General features: G+C 49.1%; 1 protein-coding gene across 2 annotated transcripts in view; it reads left to right on the forward strand.

Moving 5' to 3' along the window:
* The window catches only part of TSEN2 (tRNA splicing endonuclease subunit 2), a 43,440-nt gene extending 28,716 nt beyond the window's left edge, over nt 1-14,724 (forward strand). For both annotated transcript variants that reach the window (XM_052638636.1, XM_052638628.1), the window contains exons 8-12: nt 334-472; nt 7,845-7,881; nt 8,653-8,764; nt 13,053-13,142; nt 14,047-14,724. In XM_052638636.1, the coding sequence (XP_052494596.1) occupies nt 334-472; nt 7,845-7,881; nt 8,653-8,764; nt 13,053-13,142; nt 14,047-14,106 (438 nt within the window). In that variant the 3' untranslated portion in view covers nt 14,107-14,724. The remainder of the gene's footprint in view (nt 1-333; nt 473-7,844; nt 7,882-8,652; nt 8,765-13,052; nt 13,143-14,046) is intronic.
* The last annotated feature ends 3,836 nt before the right edge of the window (nt 14,725-18,560 follow it).

Below are 18,560 nucleotides of genomic sequence, written 5' to 3' on the forward strand. Positions count from 1 at the left end.
CAGCTGAAATTGATTTACATAGTTTATTTAACTGAACATATTTAAACCTACTGAGATAGTCGTAACCCAACATATTTAAAACTGCTTCTCTTTTGCATACAAGTTTGCATTCTCTTTTGCGTACGAAGTCTTTGAAACTCAGTGTTTGTTTATCGCAGTTCAGGGGAGTGGCTGGCGGCCGCCACACTGGACATCGCGGGCCTGTATCTTCCAGCTAAAACCCTTCATCATGGGCACCATCTTCAGCTCACATTTGGTAGAGATGTTGATTCTCTGGCTGGGTGCCCGTGGGTACACACGTAGTAATGCCTGGTCTTCTCCCACCAACCGTAGGAGCCTCTAACGATCATGAAGCTCTGGAACGCTTTCACCACAGTTCAGCCCACATTCAGGACGACCTACATGGCATACCATCACTTCCGCAGCAAGGGCTGGGTGCCCAAGCCCGGACTTAAGTACGGAACAGATTTGCGTAAGTGATTTCTTGGCCTCGCAGGTGCATGAATCAGGCTTAGGGTCCAGGTCAGATCCTGGGGTGAATATGGAATCGGTTATGTGTGGTTGCTATTTTTTTCCTGAGATGCTTTCCTCCTCCTGGCTTAGAAAAGAACGTTTGGGTGAGGTTGGAGGGTATGTTTTTCCCTCTTGTCTGCTCTGAGATCTTAAAAGAATCCACAGCCCCCCGCCCCCCCCCCCCCCCCACCTCTCATTAGTTTATGATCCTGTGACGAAGGGTGGTCCCTTGTCTTCTGGGAGAGTTTCCTTTGGCAAATTCTGTGCAGTCACCATTAATAATCATGGTGTACTGGTGATGATAGTGACAGCGATCCTCTCTTGAGCCCTCGCTTAGTGCCAGGCATTCGACATTCATGACCTCCTTTAATCCTAACAGCAGTTCTGCGAGACAGGTGCTCTGTCTCATTTTTCTGATAAGGAGACTGCAGTTGTGATAGAAAGGGTCACCTGCCCCTAAAAGTTTCCAGGGCGAGTGTCAGAGCGCTACACTCTGAATGCTGGAACCCAGGCTCCTAGAAACTTGCATATGGCACTGCCTTCCTGCTCTTGACGTCAAGGAAGGAGTCAGGGCCCTGCAAGCACCGCACTCACCAGAACATCGCTGAGGGCCTCGTGTGAGCCAGGTCTCCTTAGGCGCCAGGAACACAAGGCTGAACATGACAGGCAAGCTGCCTGGGTGGGCTCGCTCCTTACGTGCTGGGAGGGGACGAGCAAGCAGCCGCGCAAATACGCACTGTGGGCACTGAGAAAAAGAAAGTGGGATAGAGTGACGGCAGAAGGAAGGGGGATGCATAGGGGAAGACTCTGAAAAGATGTGCCCCAAACACCAACAGCTCAAGTGCGACCCCGGTGAGGGAACAGGTCCCCTGAGAGTGTGAGGAAGAACCCCTGGGGCCCAGAGGAGTAGCCTTTTGCAGAGGTCCCTCCCCGGGGAGAGTCGGGCTGGGGGAGATCACGTGGGCCCTGGCACAGACTTGGGAGGTTATTCTGCCTGTTGGAAGTCTGAGGGGCTCTCAAGCAAAGGAGTGACTTACATCTAACAACTCGATTCAGTAGGACCTTTGCTTTCTTACTAATAGATGGTGGGGTTAGGGTGGGATGAGGGGAGCAAAAAGTGGAAGCAGAGAGAGGAGTCAGGGAAGCTGACCTCACCAGCCTTGCAGATGGAATAGGAAGCAGCGTCTGGGGGAGGAGAGGAATTCAGGGTCACGCCTAGATTCTTGGATTTGTGTTTTGGACATAGTAAGTCAACTGGGAGCGGTGGGGAGAGGGGGAAGATACTGCAAAGATGGGCGATTCTGGAGCCCAGGAGAGCCTAAAGGTACACTCTTGCCGGGGGGTGGTTGCATCACTAGGCCTGGGCAAGTGGGCAAAGTTTCTTGGGATCCCCTACTGCAGGGGTCCCCAGCCTCCAGGATCGAATGCCTGGCGATCTGAGGTGGAGCCGATGTAATGATAATAGAAAGATGTGATGCACGTGAGTCATCCCCAGACCCCACCGGTCCATGGAAAAACTGTCCTCCACGGAACCAGCCCGTGGTGCCAAAACGTTTGGGGGCCGCTGCCCTCTAGCACTGCTGCTCCCGATAAGCCCCTGAAACTTCGCCACATCCACCCAGTGGGTGCTTCCTGGGAGCTCTTGAGGATGCACATGAGGAGCAAACAAAGATGTCATGTTTGAGAGGACTCCTATGACGTCATGGCCCCCAAGGTCTATAAGCTCGATCATGTACTATTCCGTGTGTTTGTGAGCCTTTCCTTGTTAATGCGCAAAGAAAGCCAGTTCAGTCTTTTAAATCCTTAAGTGCTCTAAAATCAAGTGTGCTTAACCTAGAATCATAGGATGATTTTCAAGGGGTACTAGGCATCCCCCCAGAATTTTATTCAAAATTGCGTGTTTGTAAACGGGTGCGTTTTCCCGCGTCAAGAATGGGTTGTTGTCGTTCAGTCTCTCAAGTCATGTCCGACTCTGCGCTCCCACGGACTGCAGCCCGCCAGGTTCCCCTGTCCTTCACTGTCCTGGAATCTGCTCAGATTCATGTCCCTTGAGTCAGTGAAGCTGTCTAGCCATCCCATCCTCTGCCACCCCCTTCTGCTTTCATTAAATTCTCAAAGTGGGTCAGCAATATATATAAAGCTTAAGGAGTGCCCACCCCTCTAAGATAAAGGCTCCTGTTGTTTCTTCTGGGCCTGGGTTTCAGGTACAGATGTCCTAACTCTGGGTCACCACGTGAATGATCAGGATGACGTCGAGCTTAGCTTGCAGAGTCACCCACAGGTCGTGGCACTTAATTGAGGGGAGCCTGTGGCCGGCCATCACCGGCTCCCCCCTGCCTTCCTCCTCCCCGGGGAAGAGCAGCCGCCCAGGCCCCACGCTCGGCAGGCCTTGGCCGGTGCGCTCAGTGAATGGGTGAAATGTGAGTGGGGTTTTCTAGCCGACAAGGCCACAGTGACGCACTCAGAGGCGGCGGGGGTGACGGAGAGAGCCCTTTGGGGCTCACGGCCAGCTCAGTGTCTTGCTGCCTGTGTGACCTCAGGAAGGTTACTATGCCTTTCAGCTTCCGGTCACTCATCATGTAACATGGATGACATCATATTTATAAAGCAACATCTTTATAAAAAAAGTAAAAACAGAAAGTTGCAGGGGCGGAACCTCTGTCGAGTGCGGTGTAAGCATACCTCATCACATGTGCTTTCAGTAGTCAAGTCGTCTTTGTGGAGGGTGAGTAGAGAGAACTTTCCTTGTTTAAAAATAAACAGCCTTGTAAGGATTGATGAAAGGGTGGACAGACGGACAGACTTTTTAAAAAGGAAATGCATCCACTGCGGTTTCCCAGCTCCCCAAGGCCTTTGCCGTGCTGGGGGGTGTTTTATGCACTTGGAGGCGCTCGTGTGGTTACTGTGAGCCCGGGTCCTGGCCCAGCAGCACCGCGAAGGGCGTCTTCCGGCCAGAGTCCGGGAGCTGTGCTGGCCTGCGGTGAGGGGCGTGGCCCCCGCCCCAGGCGCAGCGGCAGGGTGCTTCCCATGTCCAACGCTGCCGTTTTCATTTGGAAGGCCGGCAGTGCAACCACACCCATGCTAGAGCTGCCGGCACAGGTACCACCAAGGACACGCTCCCTTCACAGTTGTTCCTGCTCACAGAGGCAGTGACTCACGACAGAGGGCCACTGTGAAACTCACGTCTTATCAGGGAGACTCTTCCCTGGACTAAGTCCTGTGAGTCCAGTTTCACTCCAGCAGCGGCACGTGCTGAACAGGCAACACTATCTCAGGTCAGGCGCAGCTGCCCAGCCGCTTGACCATGAATGCCCACAGCAGACAACCAGGCCAGGAACCACGCGAGAGCCCTTCCTTACACACACCCCCATCCCCCTGCAAAGCCCCCTTGGCTGCCGGCTCCTCTGGGCACCATCAGCTTGCCTATTGCCTTTCCCTTCCCATCTTATTTCATCTTCATGCTCCATGAGGCTTGTGGCGCTCACCTCCTCCTACAGCCGAGGAAATTGAGGTTTCAGAGGGTCAGGGCAGATACCAAGGGTCCCACAGCTGGTTGTTGTCGTTCAGTCATTCAGTCGTGTCCAGTGCTTTGCGACACCATGGACTGCAGCACGCCAGGCTTCCCTGTCCTTTAGTATCTCCCAGAGTTTCCGCACATTCATGTCCATTGAGTCAGTGATGCCATCCAACTGTCTCATCCTCTGTTGCCCCCTTCTCCTCCTGCCTTCAGTCTTTCCCAGCATCAGTGTCTTTTCTAATGAGTAGGCTCTTCACATCGGATGGCCAAAGTGTTTAAATGAATCAGTCCTTCAATGAATATTTAGGGTTGATTTCTTTTAGGGTTGGCTTGTTTGATCTCCTTGCAGTCCAAAGGACAAGAGTCTTGGTTCTCCAGAACTATGGTTCAAAAGCAGCAATTCTTCGATGTTTGGCCTTCCTTAAGGTCTGACTCTCACATCCATACATGACTACTGGAAAAGCCATAGCTTTGACTAGATGGACCTTTGTTGGCAAAGTGATGATGTCTCTGCTTTTTAATATGCTGTCTAGGTTTATCATAGCTTTTCTTCCAAGAAGCAAGCATCTTTTAATTTCATGGCTGTAGTCACTGTCTACATTGATTTTTGGAGCCCAAGAAAATAAAATCTATCACTGTTTCCACTTTTTCCCTTTCTATTTCCCATGAAATGATGGGACCAGATGCCTTGATCTTAGTTTTTTTTAATGCTGAGTTTTAACCACAGTTGGTAAGTACAGAGATTAGGGCTCTTTGTGTTTCAGCTCCATGTAGTTCCCACCATAGCTAAGTAGTGTTGCCAGCCAGAAAGCCAAAACCCAGCTCCAGGACTTTTGTTTTTGTCCTAGACATGCAGTTGCTGGCGGCCTTAGCCCAGACTTCTAGTCACTCCTGAGCCTCCTCCCCACCCATTTCAGTTGTGGATTCGCATTGACTGGCCACGTGATTTCACAGCTCCCTGCAAATTAGAAGTTGCAAATCGGACGAAAAATGGGTGTCGTGGGAAGCCAGCAGAGACAGGATGTCCAGAGCCCAGAGAACCATCACGTGTCGTGGAGAGCTGGCAACTGGCTCTGCCCCGGGGAGAGGCATCAGGGGCCCCGTGCCCTCACCCAGCAGGGAGGAGTGCCTTCATCCCATCTCTTCTCCAGTCCTGTCCTAAGCCACCCTAAGCTTGTTTTTCCTACCGACTATGTGTTTTTGTTAACGTCGTCCACATTTGTACATCTAATCCCTATTAATTCATATGTGGTTTTGGACACAGCTCCTGAGAAGATTCTCCTCCGTAATTATGAAAGTGAAGTCGCTCAATCGTGTCCGACTCTTTGTGACCCCATGGACTGTAGCCTACCAGGCTCCTCCATCCGTGGGATTTTCCAGGCAAGAATACTGGAGTGGGTTGCCATTTTATAACACCGTATAATACCTAAGAGAAATTGGAGTTATTCATTAGCATCATCTAAGTTTTCAGTCCGTCTTTTCAGTTTCGTGCTTGTTCCTGCAGTGTCTTTTGTGGCTGTTCGGATTCTGATTTTTTTTTTTTTGACAGGCTCCACTCGAGGTTCGTTTGTCACACGGAAGATTTATCCATTTTATAGTTTCCTAGGGAGGCTATGAGAAATGACAACAAACTGGGGCCCATAAAGCCGCAGAAGATCCGGAGGCGGGAGCCTCAAACCGCGGTGTGGGCGGGGCCACGCTCCCTCCGCCCCTCCCCTCGTCCAGGTTCCGGTGGCGCCAGACGTTCCTTGGCCGTGGCTGCGTCGCTTCAGTGTCTGCAAAGTTCCTTCTTCCCAGCACGATCACGTTCACGGGATTGGGATGCAGACGTGTCTTTGGGGGCCGCCAGTCAGCCAGCACTGCAGTCCCTTCAGTCTCTTCATCTAAGAGCCCCTCCACCTGTTGGTTTCCTGTGACGGGGACTCGTGTGAAGTCCTGTAGGATGTCCCACAGTCTGGGCAGGTGTGATCACTTCCTCACGGTTAGGCTAGGCTCACCAGTTTTCAGCCGGCACGGGTGATGTGTGTCCTTAGGGGCCGCGTCCAGGAGTGGATGATATCAGGTTGTCCTGCTGCTGGCGAAGCTGTTCTTTTGCTAAGTTGGTTGTTGTCAGACATCTGCATTTTTCCTTTTGTAGTTCACAGGTGTTTGTAGAGTGAGACTGACTATCTGGTACCCCGGTAGTTACAGTGGTTCCCCGAATTAATTGTTACACTCGTCACCATTTTCACCAGTTACTGCACTCCACCATTCATTCCACACGTCACACCCTCTCTTCTCTCTGCCCCTTCAGACTTTATTTTAAATACCCAGTATCCCTTAGACTGAGTTTTCATCTTTTCTACTTGGAGGCATTTCTGTAAAACTGTCTCCTTTTTTCGCTCTGGATGCACTGTTACTATGGCAATGACTGTTATCACAGGTAACCTTCGAGCACCTCCACCTACATTATTTTCCCCGATTCCCATAAGGAGATTGGAACACAGGTGTCATCGTGTGGTCTTGGCACTGCTGAGCCTTGAACAGGGGTCTGACTGATGCTGTGTTCATGCTTCTAACCCCTGAGATGTACCTCCATCGTAGTCAGGCATCCGAGGGCCTGAAGTGGGGGGTCAGACTTTCTTTCAAGCTGTGTCATCTTCCAGTTGAGTCTCATCCATGAAGGGTGTGTAACTGATCAGAGATAATGGCATTTGAGAACTGGAGGAGATTGTAATTTCCCTTCATGTCTTCATTTTATGGGTTGGGGGACCGAGGCTCAGAGAAGTTAATGACGTGCTTAGAGCCCCACAACTGGGAGTGGCAGAGATCTGAACGAAGCAGAGCCCGGAATTCAGCCTCATCCTGGTAGGGGGTCTCCTTCCACTGCACCACAGCCCAGAAGCTGAGAAATGGGTGTTTAGATATTTACTTCCGTTTGGACCCTTACCCAGTGAATTTGAGCTGACTTGCCAAATAATTTAAATACGATTTAAATAGGAATTCTGTTCATAGTAAGGAAACACAACCATGGGAAGTAGAGGTGGAGGGTTGCTGTATCATCAATAGGGTCTTTGACCCGTTCTGACCTCATGGTGCTGGAGCCAAAGGGAAACGTGATTAACTACAGGATCAATGTGGCCCAGAAGGAAAAGTTCTACCAGTTCCTCAAGGAAACAAAGCTTTTCTGCTTTGGTTTTTCCAAGAGCTCACGGATATAACTGTGTTAGTTAAAGTAATGCCTGCAGCTGTGGTTGCCCCAAATTTCAGGGGCTTAGCGAACACTTGAAGTTAATTCTATTTCTGTGAAATCCAAAGCTGGTATCTAGATGGTGGTTGGACCAACTCCCAAAGGGGCTGCAGGAGCCTGGCTTCTTCATGTGGCCCCACGGGCTTCACGTGGCTTCAGAAAGCGACAGGCACAGGTTGGTGTCTGTGAGAGCTTCAAGGCCAGCCCGGAAGGGCCCATGACGCCCAGTCACACCTGGCCGGTGCTCGGGAGGCTGAGACGGGTCTCTCACCTGCCTGGAGAAGGAGCAGACGGGTTTGGTGGGCAGATGGCTGCGCCCCATCTTGCTTGAATTTGGGTTTCATTTGTGCGGTGCGGGTGGGACGAGGGCGTTAGGGTCTCAACAACAGATTTGCTTTGCTAAGTGCATTCTGTTCTGGGGAAAAAACAGTTTGGGTTTTGAAACTAGACCCGAGGGAGTGCTGCAGATCACCCACGTGCGGAGCACCGGGTGTTCGTGTCCCTTTGAGGATAGAAAGCACTTCATCAAGTAATAAAGTGAGAGTTTGATTTCGAGTGGTCATACGGTTTCTTTTTCCTTTGCAGTGCTGTATCGAAAAGGCCCTCCATTTTACCATGCCAGGTTTGCAGTGATTTTTTTTTTTTTCCGTTGGAGTGCAGTTGATTTACAATGTTGTGTTGGTTTCAGGTGTACAGCAAAGCGATTGATATGCATACACATATATTCTTTACTTTTTAGATTCTTTTTTCGTATAGGTTATCACAGAATATTGAGTAGAATTCCTTGTGCTATACAGTAGGTCCTTATTCATTACCTGTCTTATACAGAGCAGTGGGTGTGTGTGCATCCCAAGCTCCTGATTTAATCGAGTGATTTTTAAATAAGGTAATGACTTAAAGGGACAGGAGGAAATTTCTGAGCTCCAGTTTAATTTTCAGAGGCACACGATTCCTCCTGGCCTAATAGTCAAATTCCTCCTGGCCTAACAGGAATCAACACTATATGTCTGTACCTTGTACATTAATGTCCTTACGCTATAAAACAAATAGGTCAGGACAGTAAACATCGAGTTAATCTGTGTAGTTACTAATATAGAATAATTGTTCATCTTCATATCAGTGAGTGTTAGTATCTAAACAGGTGAGTGAATTCACAGCTTTCATGTTGGGAGAGAGATTCCTGTTCCCTTCCTGTAATTGCTGAAATCAGGCTGACTGTAATGTAAAGTATGAGTTTTTCATTAAAATATTTTCCCAGGCATAGTTTAGGGGAATTGAGGACCAGATGAGGTATGCTTCTGTCTTCTGCATTGTTCTTGGTAGGACAGCGTTCTTTTTAGATGGGTTGACATCATGCTTTTCATTTCTGGAATGCCCCTACTGTGTTTTATAGTTACTCCGTCATCGTGGAGCTGGTGGACGACCATTTCCAGGGTGCTCTTCGCAGACCTCTCAGCTGGAGATCCCTGGCTGCCTTGAGCAGAGTTTCAGTCAGTGTCTCCAAGGTAACGGAGCATCAGCTTTGGGGTTCACATGTCGCTTAAATGGTTGAATCTTCATATTAAATGTTTCGGAAGCATGAAAGTCATCTGTGGGCGCCGCAGAGCATTTGTGCCAGAGGAGCTCTGGAAGCTGGCCCTCCTCTCATGCCCTCCCCTCTGCCCCCACCAGTGGGTGCGCAGCTCCAGGGACTGAGCCCTAAGGTTCCCCATGGGCATGGGTGTCAGTGAGCCTTACCTTCCTTCGCGGGGGCAGGACCCACCAGGATGTGCTCAGAATCCACCCATACGCATTCACAGATGACTCAGAAAACACGGACACGTTCGTTTTCACAGGTAGCAGGTCTCTCAGAGAAAGAAAGGGAATTAATACTTATCACTGAACACCCCTGATGACCCGCCCATAAGAATAAGACCCAGTTTCCCCCTCAGTCAGTCTCTCCCATCAGGGAGCTTCCATAACCCTCTTATCCTTCTCCATCAGAGGGCACACAGACTGAAACCACAGTCATAGGAAACTAGCCAATCTGATCACATGGACCACAGCCTTGTCTAACTCAGTGAAAGTGTGAGCCATGCGTGTAGGGCCATCCAAGACGGACGGGTCACGGTGGAGAGTTCTGACAAAATGTGGTCCACTGGAGAAGGGCCTGGCAGACCACTTCAGTATTCTTGCCTTGAGAACCCCCTGAACAGTATGAAAAGGCATGAAGATATGACACTGAAAGATGAACTCCCCAGGTCGGTAGGTGCCCAGTATGCTACTGGAGATCAGTGGGGAAATAAATCCAGAAAGAATACAGATATGGAGCCAAAGCAAAAACAACACCCAGTTGTGGATGTGACTGGAGAGAGAAGCAAGGTTCAGTGCTGTAAAGAGCAATATTGCATAGGAACCTGGAATGTTAGGTCCATGAATCAAGGGAAATTGGAAGTTGTCAAACAGGAGATGGTAAGAGTGAATGTCGACATTTTAGGAATCAGTGAACTAAAATGGACTGGAATGTGTGAATTTAATTCAGATGACCATTATATCTACTACTGTGGGCAAGAATCCCTTAGAAGAAAAGGAGTAGCCATCATAGCCAACAGAAGAGTCTGAGATGCAGTACTTGGGTGTACTCTCAAAAACGACAGAATGATCTCTGTTGGTTTGTCCAAGTCAAACCATTCGCTATCATGGTAGTCCAAGTCTGTGCCCCCAACAGTAATGCTGAAGAGGCTGAAGTTGAACGTTCTGTGAAGACCTACAAGACCTTCTAGAACTAACAAACACCCCCAAAAGATATCCTTTTCATTATAGGGGGCTGAAATGCAAAAGTAAGAAGTCAAGAAACACCTGGAGTAACAGGCAGATTTGACCTTGGAGTACAGAATGAAGCAGGGCAAAGAACGCACTGGTCATAGCAAACACCTTCTTCCAACAAAACAAGACTCTACACATGGACATCACCAGATGGCTAACACTGAAATCAGATTGATTATATTCTTTGCAGCCAAAGATGGAGGAGCTCTATACAGTCAGTGAAGCCTAGAAGCTGACTGTGGCTCAGATCATCAGCTCATTATCCCAAAATTCAGGCTTAAATTGAAGAAAGTAGGGAAAACCACTAGACCATTCAGGTATGACCTAAATCAAATCCCTTACAATTATACGGTGGAAGTGAGAAGTAGATTTAAGGGACTAGATCTGATAGAGTGCCTGATGAACTATGGACGGAGGTTCATGACATTGTACAGGAGACAGGGATCAAGACCATCTCCAAGAAAAAGAAATGCAAAAAAGCAAAATGGCTGTCTGAGGAGGCCTTACAAAAAGCTGTGAAAAGAAGAGAAGTGAAAAGGAAAGATATACCCATTTGAATGCAGAGTTCCAAAGAATAGCAAGGAGAGATAAGAAAGCCTTCCTCAGTGATCAGTGCAAAGAAATAGAGGGTAAACAATAGAATGGGAAAGACTGGAGATCTCTTCAAGAAAATTAGAGATACCAAGGGAACATTTCATGGAAAAACGGGCTTAAAGGAGAGAAATGGTATGGACCTAACAGAAGCAGAAGATATTAAGAAGAGGTGGCAAGAATACAGAGAAGATATGTACAAAAATCTTCACGACCCAGATAATCATGATCGTGTGATCACTCACCTAGAGCCAGACATCCTGGAACATGAAGTCAAGTGAGCCTTAGGAAGCATCACTATGAACAAAGCTAGTGGAGGTGATGGAATTCCATTTGAGCTATTTCAAATCCTGAAAGATGATGCTATGAAAGTGCTGCACTCAGTATGTAGCAAATTTGGAAAACTCAGCAGTGGCCATAGGACTGGAAAAGGTCAGTTTTCATTCCAATCCCAAAGAAAGGCAATGCCAAAGAATGCTCAAACTACCGCCAAATTGCACTCATCTCACACGCTAGCAAGGTAATGCTCAAAATTCTCCAAGCCAGGCTTCAGCAATACGTGAACCGTGAACTTCCGGATGTTCAAGCTGGTTTTAGAAAAGGCAGAGGAACCAGAGATCAAATTCCAACATCTGCTGGATCATCGAAAAAGCAAGAAAGTTCCAGAAAAACATCTATTTCTGCTTTATTGACTATGCCAAAGCCTTTGACTTTGTGGATGACAATAAACTCTGGAAAATTCTGAAAGAGATGGGAATACCAGACCACCTGACCTGCCTCTTGAGAAATCTGTATGCAGGTCAGGAAGCAATAGTTAGAACTGGACATGGAACAACAGACTGGTTCCAAATAGGGAAAGGAGTACGTCAAGGCTGTATATTGTCACCCTGCTTATTTAACTTATATGCAGAGCACATCATGAGAAATGCTGGGCTGGAAGAAGCACAAGCTGGAATCAAGATTGCCGGGAGACATACCAACAACCTCAGATATGCAGATGACACCACCCTTATGGCAGAAAGTGAAGAGGTACTAAAAAGCCTCTTGATGAAAGTGAAAGAGGAGAGTGAAAAAGTTGGCTTAAAGCTCAACATTCAGAAAACGAAGATCATGGCATCTGGTCCCATCACTTCACAGCAAATAGATGGGGAAACAGTGTCAGACTTTATTTGAGGGGCTCCAAAAACACTGCAGATGGTGATTGCAGCCATGAAATTAAAAGACACTTACTCCTTGGACGAAAGTTATGACCAACCTTGACAGTGTATTAAAATGCAGAGACATTACTTTGCCAACAGAAGTCTGTCTAGTCAAGGCTATGGTTTTTCCATTAGTCATGTATGGATGTGAGAGTTGAACTGTAAAGAAAGCTGAGTGCCAAAGAATTGATGCTTTTGAACTGTGGTGTTGGAGAAGACTCTTGAGAGTCCCTTGGACTGCAAGGAGATCCAGCCAGTCCATCTTAAAGGAGATCAGTCCTGAGTGTTCATTGGAAGGAATGATGTTGAAGCTCAAGCTCCAATACTTTGGCCGCGTGATGCGAAGAGCTGACTCATTTGAAAAGACCCTGATGCTGGGAAAGATTGAGGGCAGGAGAAGGGGACAACAGAGGATGAGATGGTTGGATGGCATCACCGACTCAATGGATATGAGTTTGGGTAAACTCCGGGAGTTGGTGATGGACAGGGAGGCCTGGCGTGCTGCAGTCCATGGGATCGCAAAGAGTCGGACACGACTGAGCGACTGAACTGACTGACTAACTGAACACCTTATGTCTTCTCTCACCACCCTGTTGTTATCTGAAGGGCGAGGAGTCAGTGTTAGGGAGGTCGGGTGATAAATCCGCGCTCACGCAGCTCGTGTGCGGAACCAGATTCAAACCCAGGGTCCCGTGAGCTCCCGACTTGTGTTCACCTCCATCCCACTCCCGGCAGGATAGGAGGGACAGTTCACCCTGTACCCGGACTACAAGCAATGAACATGCGGTGTCCTCTGTTAGTAGTTCCGAGCTCCCTGTCCCGCTGCTGGAGGCTCAGGCGGCCTTGGGGAGGGGCCAGCGGGAGCCCACGGCAGCTGCCTGCATGCAGGCTAAGCTGCTGAGGCGTTAGCCTGTGAAAGTGGCTTTGTCCTGTAGAATTAGGGGGTCCGTCTGACCCCAGGGTTGAGTACTTTAAACGCTGCGTCTGTAGTCAGTGTATGTGCTGCATTTGCGTTCGCCTGCCATGTCGGCTATCACCAGAGGGCAGACCTTCGGTTTGGAACGCCCGGTTACATTCCTGAGGGAGACGGCCATGCTTGTGAGTTGCGAGGGGGTGGAGGGGGCCCACGTTTCTTGCACACACACTCGGGTTTGTATTTCTGTTTTGTGCAACACGGAGTTTGTTTTTCCCTCCCTAGGAACTTATGCTGTGCTATTTGATTAAACCCTCCACCATGACCGGCAAGGACATGGAGTCACCCGAATGTATGAAACAAATTAAAGTTCAAGTAAGTGAACTCGGAGCCAAGTTCACGTCATCTGGAAAGCTCTGCCCGTTGCGTTGTGTCTGTCCTCTGGAAGGTGGGCCCCAGACAGGACAGGATCAGCACCTCTCCTCCGCCCTCCGAGACCCTTCCCCACTGAACCCAGCCTCGCTTCCCCTCAATCCCGTGGCCCCGCGGCCTCTATGCCCTCTGGTTTCTGTCCCCAGCGCTCGGCCAGAACCACCTGCACTGCCGGCCTGGGGCCCATCCTGGCCTCTCCTGGTGCTCAGTTCCCAAGACAAGGGTCGCTGACAGCCTGCTGCCCCCCTGAACTTCCGGTCTGGCCCGGGGCCTGGGCCAGGCTCAGGCTCCCCCATCTTCCTGGAGGGTGTTTCTCTGCTGGGACTGCCAGTCCACCCTCCAGTCGCCCAGTCTTGGTTAATACTTCTGTCCCTCCTTGTTCCCACACCCCACGCCCTGCTGTAGGCCTGCAGAGTCCGTCTCCAGGGCCTCATCCTGCTGTTTTTTCTTACTGTGTCCACGGGGTTAGATTTTCAGTAAATCCCACTCCAGAGCCTGGAGTGCCTTGTCTGTGCTGCCCCAGACACACCAGAGCCGTCACGGACCCGGTTCTGTGTCAGACGTCGAGTTCACGCCAGCACTCCCTGTTCTTGAAACGTGCCGCCAGACAACCACCGCTGCGGCCAGGGGAGCTCTTAGAATCCCGGGCTTCTGCCCGTAGGTGCTGTTTCCACGCTGGGGTTGCCGAATTCGCGTTCCTCCCATGATTAGTTGCAAGGCACAGGAGCAGGTGCCATCCCTGTACAGACAGGCGGCTGTGAAACATCCCTGTGATGCCGTGTGTCTAGCGTGTTCGTGTATTTCTGCTTCCAAAATTCAGCCGCCTTTGTGTTTGGATTGGTTCCAGGAGGTGATTCTCAGCCGTTGGGTCTCTTCACGGGAGAGGAGCGACCAGGACGAACTTTAACAATTCAGCCTCAGGTTTCTAGTCTCTCCAGCAGATACCACTGAGCTTCCTGCATAAACCAAATTCAGGCGAGGTAAAAAGTCCTTTCATGGTAATCGCCCCTTAATGTAAAAGTTGTAAAGGGCATGGTGCTTCCAGCACCAGAAAGTGTTAGTATTTTAAAAGTTAAAATTCATGGAGGAAATCAGCCCTGTGCAGGGACCACAGGTTCTGTCCTTGGATTGCTCACTCACCGACCCCCAGCCTCTCGCCCTGGCGCCTCAGCGGTTCTGGGAGCCGGACTCTCCCAGCAGCAGGGAACTTCTGTTAGTCTCTGATTTTACCTGAAATGGTGGTTTCACTGCAGGCGATTCAGCCCTGTGCACCTGCCTCTTGAAACCCACGTCGAGTCTGTCCTGGAGGAGGGTGCTCTGTCCACAGGTCTCAGCTCTCCAGGAACTTCAGCCAGTTACCCCAACACGGAAAACTCCATGTACTGTCTCCCAAGGACTGCTGTGTCATAAGAAGCATTTTAAGACAAGTTACCTCAATTATTTCTCAGTGACCTCATCGGCGGCCGCGTTGTGTAGAGCACACAGCAGTATGGTACGGGCTAGATGAGGGTTGTATATTGCTTCACCGAACTTGTTACAAAATAAAAATATGTGGTGAGAAAAATGAATCAAGGTGTTTGGTGAGTGCGATTAATATTTCATAAAACACACTAGACGAAGTAAGTAAAATTACTTTGTTAAAAAAAAGCAAAGGAAAACAGAATTGTGTGGATGACAATGAAGAGTGTTACCCGAGGGCCAGGAGTGAGTCGGGTGAGTGAGCAGTGTCTGAGATTCAGTGCCCAGATCCACGCCCCTGGCGGGCAGGCTTCTCCTTGGCACTGACTATCCCGGAAGCAGACAGTTAGGAACCATCTTTGGAAGCCGTGCGATGGGAAAACCAAGGCAGGCCTGTTTGCTTCCCGCCCACCTTGGTGTCTGTCGGAGCTCCTGGCGACTGAAGTTCTGCTTGAGGCTGTGTGTGCCGCGCGCTGCTTCTCTCCTCCTCCCGATCCTGCTCTCGCAGCCAGATGGTTAAGTCTGCGTCTTCAGATTTGGCATCCAGATGATGGAGCTCTGTTTACCCCCTCCCCACTTCAGACCAGTAACGCCCCGTGTGAAAGCACTCTTTGCTCTTCGTTAGTAACAGGACAAGTTGGTCAGCACTTTTATCATCCACCTTGCTTACTCCAGGCTCCCTTAGACAAAGGCTTGGCTTTGAATCATCACTTTCTTGAAAGTCAAGTCAGACTTCCTTGACAAGTCAGCAAAAAAAGTTTCCAGAGCCGTCTCCTTCCTGCTTGGTTTATCCTTCGTGAGGCCATTTCTTTCCAAGCCTAATCAGGGGATCGAATGCCTTAATGGTAGACACTCTTGCCATCGTGAATCCTTCACCAGAGGATCATCACCCTCTCAGCCCTCCAGATACTGTGTCATCAGTTAATAGCCTCGAAGATTGTGGTGACTCCTTGGAATAAAGGCTCCAGAAAAGGTGTAGGAAAGCATGAAGACCACAGTTACGACTTGTAACTGAAAGCTCCGGAAGGGTGCCTACAAGGCTTGAGGGAAAGATTCTGCCCCATCAGGTATGGTTTGAATACCGGGTAGCCAGCCGTGCACTCTGAGCATCAGAGGATGATACACCAGCCGAGGTTAGAGACAGCTCTGGAGGAGATACACCATCCGAGGTTTTGGTTTACGTCACCCTCGAAGTCTCCAGCTGAAAGCAGGATCAGCTTACCTGTGGAAGCGTTAGACCTAACACCTCTTTCTTACCTTCTGAAATGTACAACATGGCATTTGTTTGGAGTAGGAAATGGCAACCCACTCCAGCCTTCTTGCCTGGAGAATCCCATAGAGGAGTCTGGCAGGCTACAGTCTATGGGGTCTCAAAGAGTTGGACACAACCGAGCATACATATGCTGTGACATTTGTTTTCAAAAAAAAAAGTTGAGTTTCGTCAAGATAGGCAGTTGGCCCTGTGGTGCAGCCCCTCCAGCAGTTTCTGGGGTTTGCTGCTGCAGCCTGCCCGCCCCTCCTTCAAAGCATCAGACTCACGTGGTTCTTAAATCTCGCAGGCCTTCCAGGCCAGCTTAAAAATCAAAGTCTGTCACCAGATCCTCACTCCCCATCGCTTTTCTAACTCTTCCCTCTGTGCCAGCACGGGCTCAGTGGCATCACGCTGACTGGTTTGCATCCAACTCGACCACTTAATGACTGTGAGACCCTAACTTTGGTTTCTTCATATGTTAGGAGGGATTAGTGTTACCAGCGTACACACACAGTGGAACAGACTGTTCAGCCATAAAAAGAAATGAATACTGACCCACGCCCCGACACAGACGGACCTCGGAACATTATGCCAAGTGAGAAGCCGACACGAAAGGTCACATACTGTGTGATTGCGGTCATATACGCAAGCAGATACGTCCATACAGAACTCAGATTGGTGTGGTCACCAGAGTCTACGGCGAGTGGGGGATGGGGAGAAACTGGTTAGTGGGTACAGACTCGCCTTTCGGGGCGATGGAATGTTCTAAAACCAGATAGAGCTGCTGGTTGTACGACTTTATGCATGTACTAAATGCCATTAAATTGTTCCGAGTTTTTATATCTTTGTATTTTACATAAAAATAAAGTTAAATATCACTAACATGGTGCGAATCTCACCTCAATAAGACAAAGTAGAAATGGTGATGCAGTGTTACTGGGAATTCCCTGGCAGTTCGGTGTTTAGGGCTTGGTGCTTTCACTATTGTGGGCCCAGGTTCAGTCCCTGGTCGGGGAACTAAGATCCTGCAAAAGCCGTACACCATGGCCAAAAATAATAATGACGTCACTGATCCCAGCAGGTTGATCCGTGCAAGGTTCTTCAGCTCAGAGCCTGGCCCGTGACACCCTTCAGCACTTTGCAGGTGTGACATTTCATTTGGTGGGTGGGGGGGGGGGCGGTCGCTGCATCCTTAGAGCCACAGTGCACCCCATCCGTGACGGCTCTTATTAATACTTGTTGATGGTGATTACCACAGGTTGATCCTCTTAGCTGCAGTTCTAGAAGCTGACCTTTTCTCATCTCAGCTCCAGACTGTGAGGGGAAATGACAGCATCTTTGCCTTCCTTGTCCTAGAGTTCCCTCATAAAGAGATTCAGTTCTCTTAAAAAAAAAAAAAAAGAAGAAAGAAAACAAAGCTATTTATATGTAACACTCTGCTCCCACTCGTATTGGTTTAATATATAACATTAAACCAGTGTGAGTAGGACACCACTTTAGGCAGGTTGGCCAGGCTCAACCTGGTTAGGTTTCCCAGAGTTTCTGAGCCTAGTATGCAGATCTGAAAGTTCATTGTTACTTATTGATAAACTTTTTTTTCAATCTTCATTTATTTCTACCTTTTTTGCTAAAGTTTTTTCATTTTCTCTTAAAAAAAAAAAGCCCTTGAATGTGGGTTTTCATTTTCTCCTGTGGGAAAAGTACATAGGCTAAAAAGAAATTAAATGTTTCTCCTCTCCATCCCCCACCTCCCATTTATAATATGTATTGGATTTTCCTGGTTGTAAGAGTAATCCAGCACATTGTGGAGGCTTTGGAAAAATACCTTCATGTGGGTGCATTTAGTCCCGAGAATCAGCGACTCTCAGGCACGGTCTGGCATTGCTGGAAACAGGAGCCTGGCTGTCGTCATCCCAGGAGCGCTGAGGGGGACAGACGAGTGCCCAGGGCCACACTGACCGCTGTGCTGCCAGAAGGAGTGCACTTGGGGGCCCCTGGGGGACCGCTGGCACTCATTCAGGGGCAGAGTCGGCGCCAGCAGTGACTCTCCTGCAGTTCACGTTTGGCCAGTAAGATCACGGAGACGACAGATTCTCCGTCCACAGTTCTACACAACTGAGCCATACTGCCGTCTGCTGGTGCTGTTCTGAAGCTTCACTTTTACTGGGGTACAACCTGTACACTGCAATTCTGTGAGCAGGGGATTTGTGGCCTGTGTGCCTCAGCTGGTAAAGAATCCGCCTCCAATACGGGAGACCTGGGTTCAATCCCTGGGTTGGGAAGATCCACTGGAGAAGGGAACCGGCTACCCACTCCAGTATTCTGGGCGGGAGAATCCCATGAACTGTATAATCCATGGGGTCGCAAAGAGTCGGACACGACTGAGCAGCTTTCACTTTCGAGTGAAAGAAAAAATACAAAGTTGATTGCTGCCAGTCACCTCCGGGGTGCAGAGCAGCCCTGAAACTAGGAAGTGGAGGTCTTGAAAGCTTTGTTTGAAAATCAGGGTCCCATGGCACTGAGAGAAAGAAGCATGAAATTAGGGTTTCTAATATTTACTGATGCTTATTTAATTGTTTCACAGTATGTTTCTTCTGTTCATATTTGAATGCCGGTGAAAGCAGAATCCTCATCTTCTCGTTTATCTTCCC

This window comes from Budorcas taxicolor, chromosome 1 (assembly GCF_023091745.1).
Source record: "Budorcas taxicolor isolate Tak-1 chromosome 1, Takin1.1, whole genome shotgun sequence".
Classification (NCBI taxonomy): Eukaryota; Metazoa; Chordata; class Mammalia; order Artiodactyla; family Bovidae; genus Budorcas; species Budorcas taxicolor.